Source organism: Octodon degus, unplaced genomic scaffold (assembly GCF_000260255.1).
Source record: "Octodon degus isolate 3935 unplaced genomic scaffold, OctDeg1.0 scaffold00011, whole genome shotgun sequence".
NCBI classification, from domain to species: Eukaryota; Metazoa; Chordata; class Mammalia; order Rodentia; family Octodontidae; genus Octodon; species Octodon degus.
This window is the reverse complement of record NW_004524587.1, coordinates 584,294-598,824: the sequence shown is the minus strand read 5'-3', so window position 1 is coordinate 598,824 and position 14,531 is coordinate 584,294. Positions and strand designations below refer to the sequence as shown.

General features: G+C 52.4%; 1 protein-coding gene across 1 annotated transcript in view; it reads right to left on the bottom strand.

Moving 5' to 3' along the window:
• Pkd1l2 (polycystin 1 like 2) overlaps positions 1 to 14,531 on the bottom strand; it is a 91,921-nt gene that overhangs the window by 21,075 nt on the left and 56,315 nt on the right. Inside the window, exons 26-32 of the mRNA XM_004625982.2 lie at positions 11,744 to 11,845; positions 10,199 to 10,377; positions 8,912 to 9,058; positions 8,603 to 8,802; positions 8,040 to 8,242; positions 3,466 to 3,682; positions 515 to 731 (exon numbers count right to left, since the gene is read on the bottom strand). Of these exons, the coding sequence (XP_004626039.1) occupies positions 515 to 731; positions 3,466 to 3,682; positions 8,040 to 8,242; positions 8,603 to 8,802; positions 8,912 to 9,058; positions 10,199 to 10,377; positions 11,744 to 11,845 (1,265 nt within the window). The remainder of the gene's footprint in view (positions 1 to 514; positions 732 to 3,465; positions 3,683 to 8,039; positions 8,243 to 8,602; positions 8,803 to 8,911; positions 9,059 to 10,198; positions 10,378 to 11,743; positions 11,846 to 14,531) is intronic.

Below are 14,531 nucleotides of genomic sequence, written 5' to 3'. Positions count from 1 at the left end.
AAATAAATAAATAAATAAATAAATAAATAAATAAATAGTAATAAATAAATTCTAGACATAATCATCTCTGACCATAGCCCACCAATGGTCATTTTCTTCCTGAATTACCACACCAGGGCCACATCTACCAAACTGAAGATTCTCCTGGGCCGTCTGGGAACTCACCTGCCTCTGCATCCCGCTGCTTGTCTGGGGGATTACATTATCATTCCTGCACTACAGATGCATAATTGAGATCCAGAGGATGAGGGGCTGAGATGAGGGGCGGGTCTGAGGACACCCAGCCTGAGCTGCAAAGCGAGGCCAAGGCCAGCCTGACTACACAGCAAGACTCTCTAAAAACATGTACAGATTGTGAAGGGCCGTAGGGGAGCCCTGATCACCCCTAGTCTCCCTGAGCACTGGCAGGAACCCTAATTCAGCCAGGGGTGCCTTTCTTGGGGGGCTCAGGATGTCTTCCAGCAGGGTGCAGACAGGGCAGGTGCCCACAGGGTGGTGGGGTGGAGCGCGTTACCTGGCCCTGGCAGGGGCGGCCACCCCCAGGCGGCCTTTCAGGGTCTGCAGCTGCCCGAGTGCCCTGGCGTGGTCGGGTCGCTGTGAGAAGCCCTGGGGTCCCAGCAGCTGCAGCTCCTGCTCCAAGTGCTCCAGCTGGCGGTAGAGGTGCTGCCTGTGAGCGGCGTCCTTCCAGAGGTCCCTCAAGGCCAGCTCGGGCCTGGGGCACTGTGTGCTCTCTGGGGGACAAGGAGAAAGTGATCACCCAGTGCTGAGGGACAGTGGGCAGGTGGGCTGGTCGTCGTGAAGGGGACAGCAGTCACTCAGGAGCTTCCAGCTCAGGGCCAGCTGCAGGGAATTCGGCGCAGAGGGAATGAGGTTTTAAGGTCCCAAAGCCACTGGGATGGGAATGTTTTCCTTTTAGCTTTTCTTTTAGCCTTTTGTCAGGGACATTTTCCAAACTGCCATGAGGGCTATCTTCTGGCCAACTTCACCTCATCTCTCTTCCTCCCGGGGGAAAAAAAAATATATATTTTTGGTTTTTTGAGAGGGAGCCTCACTATGTAGTGCAGGCTGGCCTTGAACTCAATATGTAGCTGCGGGTGGCCTCAAACTTGAGGGGATTCTTCTGCCTCAGCCTCCTGAGTGCTAGGATTACAGTTGTGCATCTGCAAGCCTAGTTTAAAAAAAAACAAAAAACTGTTTTTGTCTTTTTTGAAACAGGGTCTAGCTATGCAGTTCAGGTTGGCCTTGAGCTCACTTTGTAGCCCAGGGAGGTATCAAACTCAAAGATCCTTCTGCCTCAGTCTCCCGAGTGCTTGTAGTCAGGCCCAGCCTGAAGTTTTTTTCTTAAAGCACTTTTTGGGAGTGGCAGCATCTCATTAGGCAGTCCAGACTGGCCTTGAACTGCCTCTCTAGCCCAGGATGGCTTTGGACTTGCAACCCTGCTGCTTCAGCCTCTAAAATCACGTTTTTGTTGGTTTATTTAATGTTATAGAGGTAACATATCTTTAGAATAATGGGAAAATTTTGAACCACTATGCTTGTTGTGCCTTCTGAGAGAATGGTCCGTGCGCTGGCACCCAGGAAGAGACATGCTATCCACAGCGGGAAGGGCTGGGCTTGGGCCTGTGCTCCTCTTCCAGGGCTGTGTGCGACTAGACATGGGAGAGGGCCAAACCGAGCTCCATCTGTGACCCGCCAGATCCCAGGAGAGACCAGAAGGAGCCTTGTGGGCGGAGATGCGCGTGCATGTGTACAAGCTTGTGCAGGAGCGTGCGTGCACAGCAGGCAGTCTGCTGAAGAGAGGCAGACACGAGGCAAGGTCTGCCTGGCCTGACAGTGTCCTTCCTCCTGGTTCCCCACAGCCTCTGGCAGAGCCCGGAGCCCACACCCTCTGTGTCGCAAGCTTCCCAGAATGTTTCAGAAGACACCAACTCTGACAACTCTAGTGCCACCGACTGAATACCCGCTTTGTGTCTGGCCAGGGCATGAGCCTATGATCTCACCCGGTCCCTGCAGCACGCCAAGCCAGGTGGCCCCATAGCCCTGGCTATTGCAGAGGAGGACACTAAGTCTCCGAGAGGTTGAGCAACCTCGCCCAAGTTGAGCAGCGGTGACTGCAGCCAGGCGGCTCCAGGAGTCTGGCTGTATTCTGAAGCCTGTCACACTGGGAATGCTACTGCCCATGGAGCGCTGCCCTGCTGAGGTAACTGTCACAGGCAGTCGTGACCAGCCGCTTGCTCCAGATGGAGGCCAGTCAGGAGCTGTAGGACTGGCAGTGCTTTAAGTCCACCAAGCACAGGGCTGTCAGGCGTCCATCTTTGGGAGGCCCCATGGAGTGGCCCTGGCAGCTGGGTCTGCAGAGCGCCACAGGTTGGACCTAAAAGGTCCTCAAAGGGTTGAAGGTTTGGCCACCAGCCTGTAGTGCTAGTGGCTTTGTTTTGTTTTGAGACAGGGTCTTGGGGCTGGGGAGCTAGCTCAGTAGAATAAGCGCTTGCCTAGCAAGCATGAGGGCCTGAGTTCAATCCCTGGTTCCGGAAAAAAAAAACCCAAAATAAAAACAAAACAAAACAGGATCTTGGGGCTGGTGAGATGGCTCAGTGGTCTAAAGCACCTACTTAGAACAAGTTTAGCAAAGCACCTGGACCGCAGTTCAATCCCCCAGCACCACATGCCAGCCAGCCTGCCCCCTGGTGGGCTGAGCTGGCCACACACACACACACACACACACACACACACACACACAAATAAATAAAAAAAAAAAAAAAAAAAAAAAAAACCCCAAAAAAACAGGATCTTGCTGTGCAGTTCAGGCTGGTCTTGAACTCACAGTGATTCTTTTGCCTCAGCCTCCCCAAGTGCTGGGACGACAGGTGTGCGACACCATGCCTAGTTTTTAATTAGGAGACTTGAAAGAGAACAGAGAAATGGTTTTCAGCCCATTTTTATACTTCCCTCAACCTCATCGCCCTGGATCTTGGGTCCCGCCCCACACATCTAGAAGCAGATCCAGCTTCACTCTGCAGCCCCTGACACTGTACAGGAGGAAAGCTGAGGCTCAAAGAGGAGAGGCAGCCCGCCCAAGGTCACAAGAGTGGCACAGAAGAGCCCATTCCAGAGCTGAAGGGAGCCAGGGGGATGGTCCCCACATCCAGTAGCTCAGGACAGAGCGAACTTTAAAGGCCTTTTCCTGCATCTCCTCATGCGGCCAGGTGCAGGGTGTGAGGAGGCTGAGGGGACAAATGGCACTGACAGAGTCCCAGGCCCCCAGTGGGAGTAAAGGCTGAAGTGAAGAAAGGGACCAAAGAGTCCAGATTGGCTCAGGTGTGGCTTGGCATCATGGGATGGCAGGCGGCCATGGTGTGGATTGGAAGATGCAGTCCAGTGCCTGACCCACCAGCTTGCAGACACGGCCATGTCTCCACTGGCCCTAGAAGCTGCTGCTCTGGGCAAGGGGTGGCCAGTACACACCTGTCATGGGAGCAGACCTGAGGGCGACAGCCAAAGCGCCCTCTCTCCCACTGGCTTCCTCCTGACATCCCCGCTCTGCTGGGCTTTGAGGTTGAAGGCTGTCTTCCGCCAAGGCCAGCAGTGTGTTGATGTCCCCTGAACTCAGAGAGTCCCAGCTGGAGGCCCCCGAAGGCAGCTTCAGGGCTCTGCACAGAGAGCTGATGAGTCGCCGTGTGTCCTGCAGAGAGACAGATGGAGATGGCATGAGCTGCCAGCAGGGAGGGAGTGTGGCCTGGGAGTCACAGCATCTGGCTGGAGAGGTGGCCTTGACCTCCCTTGAGGCCTGTGCTGTCCCTGCTAAGATCCCTGAGTCCAGGTGAGTTCTGCAGAGTGGGGGCAGGGCAAGAGCTGGGGGAAAGGTTGTGGGGTTGCTGGGAAAGTGGTGCTCTCAGCTGCGACCTCAAAGCCAGCCTACGCAACTCAGGAAGACCCTGACAGAAAGGAAGGAAGAAAGAAAGAGGAAGGAAGGAATGAAGGGGGGGAAGAAGGAAGGGAGGGAAAGTGTGGGAAGCCGTTGACTGGTATCCATTTTATAATAGGGTCAGCCATTTTCTTAAGTTTCTATTCCCCTGCTGAGTTAAGTTTCTGCTCCTTCCCGCCTTGCCCATTCCCTGTGAATCACGTGCTATGCCCCAGGGGTGGGACCTTCCTGTCATAGCCCGGTTGCCTAGTTACTCGCGCCTTTTACCCGGGTCATTTCCCCATGCCTCCACTATATATACCTAGAGTTTCCTTTGAATAAACGAGACTTAATCAGAATCCTGTCTTGTCTCCATTTCTCACATCTCCTGTCCTTTGTCCCCTCCTCCATTCCCCGCTCCTCTCCCAGGTGATCTTTGGTGACTGACCCGCTGGATGGAACAAGTGGTGCCCAACGTGTGGGGCACCTGGTACGGAGGATTCAGCGACAGAACCGTCCGAGTGAGCACGCAAGAGTGAAAGTAAAAGAGGCCCGCGCCACAGTTGCCTGCTACGATGTCTGAACCTCGGTAAGCGGACGGCACCCCCTTTCCCTTTTCCTTTGGCAATGGGACAGGCATTAAGCAAACATGAGATAGTTGTTGAAAGCTTGAGTAAAGCATTAAAGGCGCGAGGAGTAAAGGTTAAAATTAAGGATTTGTGTCAATATTTTGAATATATTAAACAAGTTTGCCCACGGTTCCCTATTGAAAGAACTATTGATCAGAGGCAATGGAAAAGGGTTGGTGATGCCCTTAAGGATTATTATGACTTTTGGACCTGAAAAGGTCCCAGTTACAGCCTTTTCCTACTGGGATTTAATTGATGAAATCTTATCCCAGAGACACTGTGACCCGGTTGTTGCTAATGTGATTTTTAAAAAGGGTGAAAATATACTGCAGGGACAAAAGGGTAGAGCCCATCTTGGAGGGCAAGGGGCCGGGGAGATGGCTTAGTAGGATAAGCACTTGCCTGGCAAGCACAAGGTCATGAGTTCAATCCCCAGTACCGCAAAAAAAAAAAAAATGCTGAAAGGATAAAAAAATATATCCCAAACTACCAAAACCTCTTCAAGTTGAAGCCGATTATAATGAAGTTGATTGGGACGAACTGGCGGAGGAAGCCGCTCGGTATCAGGGCCGAGACGGGCCGCCCGAGGTTCAGCGCCCTCCGCCATGTAGCTCGGATCCCAGCGCCTCCTTCGGCGTGTTCGGCCTCTGACCCCAGAAAGGAATTAATAGGCAAAACTGAACTTCTCAAAGAACAGATAAAATTAGAGAAAGAGCAGGAAGACCTCATAATCCAATTAGAAAGATTAAAATCAGGAAAACCCAAAAATAAAAATATAACCAGACCAAAGGCCCCCTGTGTTCAAAGGCTACCCGTGAGGGGCGCTATCCCCAAAAGCTTCCTCCTGTTAGACCCACTCATAGATCTAGATGAGGCAGAGGTTTTTCCGGTATCAGAAACAACAGGCGCTCAAGGACAGATTTGGCGCCATTACACTAGTTTTGACTTTAAAGTACTAAAGAAACTAAAAACGGTGGTTGCCCAATATGGAGCCACGGCTCCATACACCACAGCTATTTTAGAAACTGTGGCTGACAACTGGCTTACTCCCGAGGACTGGCAGGCATTAGGCAGAGCCACCCTCTCCGGGGGGCGGGGTATCTCCTATGGAAGTCTTCCTGCGTGCAGGGAGGCATCCACAATGATAGCTTCACTGCTGATGGTGGATTTGTTACCTTCACCAGCTGCAATCAAATATTTAACTACAGTAGCCCTATTTGCCCAAAAAAGGGACATGTGTTTGTATGTGGGGGAAGTTTAGCCTTCACATATTTACCTACCAACTGGACAGGACTGTGTATCATGGCAATTGTATTGCCTGATATAGATGTCATATCTGGAGAAGAGCCCATGCCCATTCCTAGTTTTGACTATGTCACAGGCCGCACTAAAAGGGCAGTTCAGCTTATCCCTTTGTTGGTAGGACTGGGAATTACAGGAGCCCTAGGAACAGGCACAGCAGGGTTGGGAGTAGCAGTACATTCTTAACCAAATTATCTAATCAGCTGATTGATGATGTTCAAACTCTGTCTGGTACTATCCAAGATATCCAAGACCAGATAGATTCATTAGCAGAAGCAGTCTTGCAAAATAGGAGGGGCTTAGACCTTCTAACAGCAGAGCAGGGAGGGATCTGCTTGGCTTTACAGGAACGCTGCTGCTTCTACGCAAACAAGTCCGGTATTGTTTGAGATAAAATAAAGAGACTTCAAGAAGATCTTATTAAGAGGAGAAGAGAGCTATTTGAAAACCCTTTCTGGAGTGCATGGAATGGAGTACTACCCTACCTTCTCCCCCCATTGGGACCCTTGATTGGACTATTAATACTTTTATCAATAGGACCCTGTCTTTTCAGTAGGTTGATGACTTTCGTTAAACAATTAAAATGCAACCCATCCAGGTCCATCACCATAGGCTTGAGATGGCTGACAGAGAAAGTTGTGCTGAACTCGAAAGAGTACACTGCGATGATGCCCAATCCGGGTAAAGAGATTTTCTCACCTTGGCGCGATGGACTGGATAGCCAGAGATGGACAATTAGAGGCTCACATGCGGTACCGACCGCCACCTAAGACAGGAACTGGGCCTTCCGCTGCCCTGCTTTCCTATGACGGGAAAGGTCTGGTTCAGCCCCACGTGAAAGCATCTTGACCCAAGACAGGCACAGTCCCCTCAAGGAGTAATGGCCTTTGGAGTTAAAGTAAAAAGGGGGACCTGTGGGAAGCCGTTAACTGGTATCCATTTTATAATAGTGTCAGCTGTTTTCTTAAGTTTCTGTTCCCCTGCTGAGTTAAGTTTCTGCTCCTTCCCGCCTTGCCCATTCCCCATGAATCACGTCCTAGGCCCCAGGGGTGGGACCTTCCTCTGTTGCCTAGATACCTGCTGACCCCCTAGAGCCGAGACTTCCTCATTCCTACACTCCCTATATATACTCAGCACCTCCCCTGAATAAACAAGACTTGATCAGAATCCTGTCTTGTCTCCATTTCTCGCGTCTCCTGTCCTTTGTCCCCTCCTCCATTCCCCGCTCCTCTCCCAGGTGACCTTCGTTGACTGACCCGCTGGATGGGATAGGAAAAGAAGAAGAAAGAAAAGAAAGGAAGAAAGAAAGGAAAGACAAGAGGAAGAAAGAGATAAAGCGGGGTTAGAAGGAAAGAGAAAAGAAACAAAAAAGATACTGGATTATTGTAAAAATTAAATGAGATTATATAAATAAATAATTTTTTCCAATAAGTAAAAAAAAAAGAAAAAGAAAAAGAAAAAAAAGAAAGAAAGAAAAAGAAAAAAAAGAAACAAAAAAAGAAAGGGGCCAGGGATATAGCTCAGTGTCACAGTGCCTGCCTGGCAAGTGAAAGGCTGTAAGTTCAATTCTTGGTGAAAAAAAAAAAAAAAAAGAAAGAAAGAAAGAAAAAGAAAAAGAAACAGGAGGAGAAGGAGAGGAGAAAAAGCAGAAGGGGCTGGGGGTATAGTCCAGTGTAGCCTAGCATGTGTGAGGCTCTGGGTTTAATCTCCAGCCTACAAAAAAAAAGGAAAACAAGGGCGTGTAGGGTATCCACCTATGACCCCAGGATTCTGGAAGACTGAGACAAGAAGACTGAAATTTTGAACCCAGCCTGGGCAATTTTGGCCTTTGGCAAGCCCCTGCCTCAAAATAAAAAAAATACAAAGATCTGGTGATACAGCTCAGTGAAAAGGCTCTGCGTTCACTCCCCAGGACTGGGGAGGGAATAGTAGACAGAGACAGATGAGAAATGGGGTGAAAGAAAAGCACCCCTTGGGGCCGGGGAGATGGCTCAGTGGAATAAGCGCTTGCCTGGCAAGCGCAGGGGCCTGAGTTCAATCCCTGGTTCCGAAAGAAAGAGAGAAAGAGAGAAAGAGAGAAAGAGAGAAAGAGAGAAAGAAAGAAAGAAAGAAAGAAAGAAAGAAAGAAAGAAAGAAAGAAAGAAAGAAAGAAAGAAAAGAAAGAAAGAAAAGCACCCCTCTCCCGGCTGAGGTAGAGCACCTGCCTTGGTCACTGCTTCAGGGGTCACAAGGCCATCGTCCATAGGCTGAGGTGACGGGACTGGAGCGGGGCTCCCAGCACCCTGCCCCTTCGGGCCCCGAGGCCGGGCGTGGCGGAAGATCTGGACAATCAGGAGGTTGAGGGGAAACACGAGCAGGGAGCTCTCCAGCCCGATCATCACCTCCTGCCATGTGAACTCGATGTCACCTGGGGAGCAGGCCCGAGGGTCACGGAGAGAGGCAGCAATCAGAGCCCTGTCCTCCCACCCCTTCTACCGGGTGGCCACCCAGTGAAGGACCAAGGGACACAGCCCCAGGGGGTTCCTGCTAAGCCCCGGGTGCAGTGCCCAAGCCAGATGTCCTCCTCTACCCAGGACCTGGCCACCCCCAGGTCGTCTACGCTACCAGTGTGAGAAGGTGGCTGGGCCAATGGCCTCAGTGTGACCTCTGGAGGGGCTGGAGGCTGAGGACAGCCATGGTGACATCACTAAGCTCCCAAGAGTATTCAGGGCTGTAGTGGCGGCCCCTGGCCACAGCCTTGCCCAGGACCACAGACAGCAGGAGCTACCCAGGTCCATCTTCTGCTCAGCAGGGTCCTTGGGGACGCCCCAGAACATGATGCTGGCCAGCATGGTGCAGAGGAGCAGGGAGAAGCAGCAGGACACCCTCTGCACCCGTGTGAAGCGGCTCCGGGCCGAGCTGCTGAAGATGGAGTACCAGAGGTGGCCTTCTTGGAAGCCTGTGGACGTCTTCAGGAAGAACAGGTGGCTGTGGGGCCAGAAGATGGGGCCAGGAGTTAGGAGGCAGGGAGGGGCTGGGAGTGGTGGCCCAAGCCTATCATCCTGGTGCTCAGGAGGCTGAGGCAGGTATGAAGTACCTGAACTGCTTCCGGTCCTGTTCCGTGGCCACCGGAAACACCTTGTCCAGGACACAGTCTCCCACATCCACTGACAGCCAGGAGTTACAGAGGAAATGCCACCTCTGGCCCGTCGCTGGGTCATGGACCAGCACCCGGCTCACATACCTGGAAGGGAACCCGGAGGGTAGAGGACAAAGTGTGGGGTCTGAGCCTTCCCTGGACACCATGAAGGCAGTACCTTTGCAGACCTGAGCCCAAGGAAGTAGCCCCTGCCAAGGCTGCATGTTCATTCTCTGCCCTTTGCCTTGATCAGAACTGAAGCTCTGTGGGGGGCTCAGGCAGCACCCCTGGGAACTGGGAGCCCCTCTCTGCCTGGGGAACCCGGCTAGGGCAGTGACGGCCCTGAGCGGTCAAGTAACCCATGGGAAGTGCATGTGTGCGGACAGGAGCACAGGGGCCCTGATGTTGTCGCAATTCTACCTCCACTGCGAGGCCACCCTCTCTCTGGGGTTCAGGAACTGTGTGGGTGTCTCATAACCTGAGTCAGGTCCGTTAGGCCAGGGCCAGGGGAGGATGTGAGGTCACTGTGCCTGTCCTGTAAGATTGGACCCAGCAGTGGCTCACCAGGGTCTCCTGTGTAGTTCAGGCCGGTCTTGCAATCACTAGGTGCCCCAGACTGGCCTCAGACTTCAGGTAACCCTCCTGCCTTACCCTCCTGCGTGCTGGGAGGACAGCACACTCTGCAGGACCTGGGCATCTTGGTTCCATTTGGGACAGCTGCAGAGCTTCAGATGAGGGAGGGGCTGGGCAGTCTGGCCTGCTGCTAGCATGGCTTGCTGTGTCCCTCTGTCCATCCGCCCTGCTACTCTCCCTGGGCTCTTCATGGGCTCCCTGCTCTTGCACCTCCATCTCAGCCTCTCTTCCCAGGAGCCACCCAATAGCTAAGGCACTCAGTACTAAGGTTGAATCCCTTGGCTGCATAAGAGACAAGGGAACAAACGCTGCCTGCCGGCTGCCCAGGGCCCCTCTGTCTGGCTCCTCCTGCCCAGGCTACGAGCCTCGGCCTCGGATGCAGGGAGGACTTCGCATGTGCAGCTGCATGAACTGGCAAGTCTCAGGCCCATGCTGCTAAGGGTGGGCAGATGCTGGGCACTAGGAGTGTGCCGTTCACGCTCCTCTAGCTACTGATAGATCGTGTGGGGCAGGCCCAGGGCCTCTTGGACCTTGGCCTCCTCACCTGTGAAATGGGGATTCCTGGTGTGCCTAAGGACCCTCCCCAGCCGGACTGTGCTCCTGCCAACTCACCAGGATGGCCGGTCCCCAGAGTTGTCGTGCCACAGTCGGAGGCTCTGCAGCTCCCCCAGGGGGAACAGGGTGGACAGCAGGAAGATGTCCACTCCTCCACGCTCCAATCCGGGGCACGCAGGGTCTGACAGGTGGTGTGGCTCACTCTGTCCATCCAGGCCATAGAGGGTGATGGTCACCTGAAATCCAGGGGCCAGGGTGTCCACGTTCATGTGGGAATGGAGCCCACTGACCTTGCTTCATGGGAGGTGACCAGAAGCCAGTGAAGGCAGCCCGTTCCACACCCCCTCGCCTCAGACCTCTCTAGAGACTGTTTCTGGTGTACACAGTTAGGTGACACTTTCTATATTCATGGCATTGAGATCAGTCACTCTTGTAAAAAGCCTGACTTTTACAGTGGGGAATTTGCCCCACTGATGGTTGACTGACAGACTGATTGATTGGGTTATTTCTGGCTTTTAAAAGCAGGGTCTAGCTGTGTAGTTTGTTGTTTGTTTGTTTGTTTTTCTTTTGCACAGGGAAATTGAACTCAGGACCTTCCACTTGCCACGCAAGCACTTATGCCACGGAACTATAACCCCAGATCTCCAGCTGTGTAGTTGAGAGTGGCCTTCAATTTACTGGCAATCCCAGCCTCAGGTTCAGAGTGCTGGGATTACGGGCATGCACCACCACACCCACCATGTATTTGTTTGTAATGACTACAGAGCAGGAACTTTTTCCTCCTAACAGCTCTATTTTTAGTGTCCCTCAGAGTGCCTAGCACTGAGCCATGCTGGGGGAATGCCTGCTATTCTTTCTTTCTTTCTTTTTTTTTGAGACAGGGTTTCACTATGTAGTTCAGGCTGCCTTGAGCTCACTTGTAGTCCAGGCTGGTCTCAAACCTGCAATGATCCTCCCGCCTCAGCCTCTTGAGTGCTGGGATTACTGGTGTGCATCACTACGCCTAGCTGAATGCAGGCTACTTTGAACTATACATTCCCAGGGCCCAGCCTCGAGCTATCGAGAAGGAATATTGGGAACTAGCTCAGGAATGTTTCTCTGTCCAGGCAGGGCAGATGGGGAGGCTTGGTTTTCTGAGGGTCAGAGGACACTGCCCATGCCTGCTCCACCCCAGCCTCAGCATGCAGGGTTCCCCCTCCCCGGCCCACTGCCTTCTTCCCCCTCCCCCAAGGCTGGCCTTGGCCCCTGGAGCAACAGCCAGAAGGGGCTGAGAAGAAACGCTGGAGGGACTCCCGGGTCTCATCCTTGAGGCACTGTTTCCAAGCCCCCAGTGGGAATTAGGGTGGCCAGCTAGCTCAGGTATCTCCTACAGGCTGTTTTCCCTGCCCTGTGGGTTCCCCATCGCTACTCTCTGGCACCCCCTGGGGTTCATCCCAGATAATGACTTGGCTCCAGTCCTTGTTTCAGATAGCTGCAGCTGCAGGAGTTCCTCACTCTTTATTTTTGTTTTTGCCTCCTGACACACAGTCTCCCTTGTAACTCAGACTGGCCTCGAGCTACTTGCAATCCTCTTGCCTCAGTCCCCAGCATGCTCTGGGGTACCTTTGAGGATGTGGCGGCCCCTCGCCGGTGCCCGGTGTAGACCGTCACCAGGTAGTGGTACTGGGCAAAGGGATCGTTGTCCTCCAGCACGGTGATCTTCGCCTAGAGGAAGGGAGGGTTAGGACAATTCCCCGTCACACACCAGCAAGGACGAGCTGCCGCTCACGCCAGGCGCGGGGCAAGGCTGGCTGGGATGCTGCTCGTTCGCCCCAGTGGTGAGAGGTGTTCTGCTAAATCAAGCCCTGACGCGCTCACCAGTGTGCCCTAAGCGTCCCTCGGACAGTGTGTCTGTGTACGTACCGACTGTTCCTAGCACTGACCATTCCAACCGGATGAATAATTAATTATTGTATTGAATAAGTTTATAAAATTGTCATTTTTATATGTCCTGTCATATTATCTTACAAAATTAATAAAAAATATGCAATTTTTGGTCATCCTGTATTTAAATAATTGGACTTCTAAAGGATTAAAAAGCCCAAAGTAGTTTGGCAGAGGGGCAAATACCTGTAATCCCAGCATTCAGGAGGCTGAGACAGGAAGATCATCATGAGTTCAAGGCTAGCCTGGGCTACAGAGTAAATTCAAAGCCTGGCTGAATTACATAGCAAGACTCTCTCAAAAAGCCAAGACTCTCTCAAAAAGCCTGGGCTACAGAGTAAATTCAAAGCCTGGCTGAATTACATAGCAAGACTCTCTCAAAAAGCCAAAACAACACACACACACAGCCCAAAGTACATTCTGAATTAAATATAACTTTACTAGGGCCGGGGAGATGGCTCAGTGGAATAAGCACTTGCCTGGCAAGCGCAAGGACCTGAGTTCAATCCTTGGTTCCGCAAAAAAAAAAAAAAAAAAAAAGTTATATTAGAAATGAATTTGAGAGCCAGGTGTGGTGGCCCACATCTATAATTCCAGCACTTGGGAGGCTGAGGCAGGAGGATTTTTATGAGTTCAAGACCAGCCTGGGCTACCAAGTGAGCTCAAGACCAGCCTGAATGAGAGCCTGTCACAAAAAAAGATGAACTTGACAGTAACCTAAAAATACCATGATTGATCTGGTGAACCACACAAATTCTTCACATGAAGTGTCTCATGATGTTGGTAAATTTTTTTTCAGGGGAAATTATTTATTTTTAGGTTTTTCATTTCTCTCTTTTTTCTTCTTTACTTTTCCCTTCTTTCCTTTTATTTATGATAATTTTGGTGTTTTCTTGGGGGCAGCTTGAGATCAAATCTTGCTGTGTAATCCAGGCTGGCCTTGAACTCACAGTGAGCCTCCTGCCTCAGCCTCTTGAGTCCTAGAATCATGAGCATTATGCCAAGATTGCAAGGGTATTTAAAAGGAATGAAATATTAAGATGGTGTGGCAAAAGGAAAAAAAAAAAACAAACCCATTAGCTAGAGGTGACAGGAGGCCGCGTGGCCGCTGAGCGCTCTCCCGCGGGAGGCGGCGTCCCCATTGCGGGGAGAGCATCTTCAAGGGCCCCGCTGGGCCGGAGAACCCTGGCAGCGAGCCCTGCGCGCCTGCTCGAGGTGGGCGTCCACTTCCCGGGAGCTTGGCTGGGCGTGATTACGCACACACGGCTGCGTAAGCGCCACGTCACGCCCTGGGAGTGACGTTTCGGAGCGTTTCTAGCTCGGCCGCCGTGCTGCAGCCTTCAGGTCCCTCGATACTGCTGAGTGCTTCTCGTGCAAGGTAAGTTATCCGTCCAGCGTGGCGCGTATGTTAGAAAATTAACATTTTCTTTGTCGCTGCGTCGTTTCCCACAATTCCTTGCACAATCTGTTGTTGTTCGCTGTCTCTGCTCAGGCCTATCTTCCGCTCAGGCAGACCTGGCTCTAAACTCCAGCTCCTGTCTGACAACCTCAGGCCAGTGACTGACCTCTTGATCCTCTGATAACTCTTTGACATGACAGAAGTCTGTGCAATATGGGGGACACTCAGCCAACTTGGGGTTTCCAACCCACACACCTTGCGAAGGAGGAAGAGCAGGGAGGGGAGGGGGAGGGAAAAGGGAGGGGAAATGGGAAAGAGAAGGGGAGGGGGAAGATGAGGAAGAGGAGGAGGAGGAAGAGGAGGAGGAGGAGGAGGAGGAGGAAGAGGCGGAGGGTCATCACCACGGCAGCTGGGATGGTCTGCTATCTGGGCACCCCCAGTCCAGACATGGCGTGGGATGGGGGCGACTTCGGTTCTGTTCAGATCTAAGGTTCTCCATCTCCTGCACCCTGATGACTCTTTAAATGTGTCTTAGAAGGCACAATTTAAGGGGCTGGGGAGAATAAGTGCTTCCCTGGCAAGTGCAAGGATCTGAGTTCAATCCCCAGTTCCTCCAAAAAGAAAGAAAGCAAGCAAGCACAGTTTATTATAGAGCTTTCTGGCTTCGGCAGGGGCTGTTTGCTTGTGGGAGTCCACAGTGGATTTGGGCATTGAAATCCCAGACTGGGCAGTGGGGTGCAGCTCTTGTGGAGGACGAGCAGCCTGCAGGGTCTCACTTTCTGGCTAGGAGTGGGGCTGCGGGCCTGCTGCTCTGTGGCTGCTTGCCTTACAGCTTTACAGCGGGTGTGTCCCCCGAGGGTGTGGCAACACAGCCTTGCCCTTTGTGCCGGGGGTCTGGCGTAAGACAACAGGGCTCAGGCCTTGGGAATCTAGCCCTGCGGTTGCTCAGAGCCGTGCACGGTGCATCCTGAGGGGCGGGGCGGGGCGGACCCTGACATCTGGCTTCGTGGGCTCAAGGAGCGCTGCGCTGTCCCGCCTGGAAGCAGAGGCACCTTATTCACACAAAAA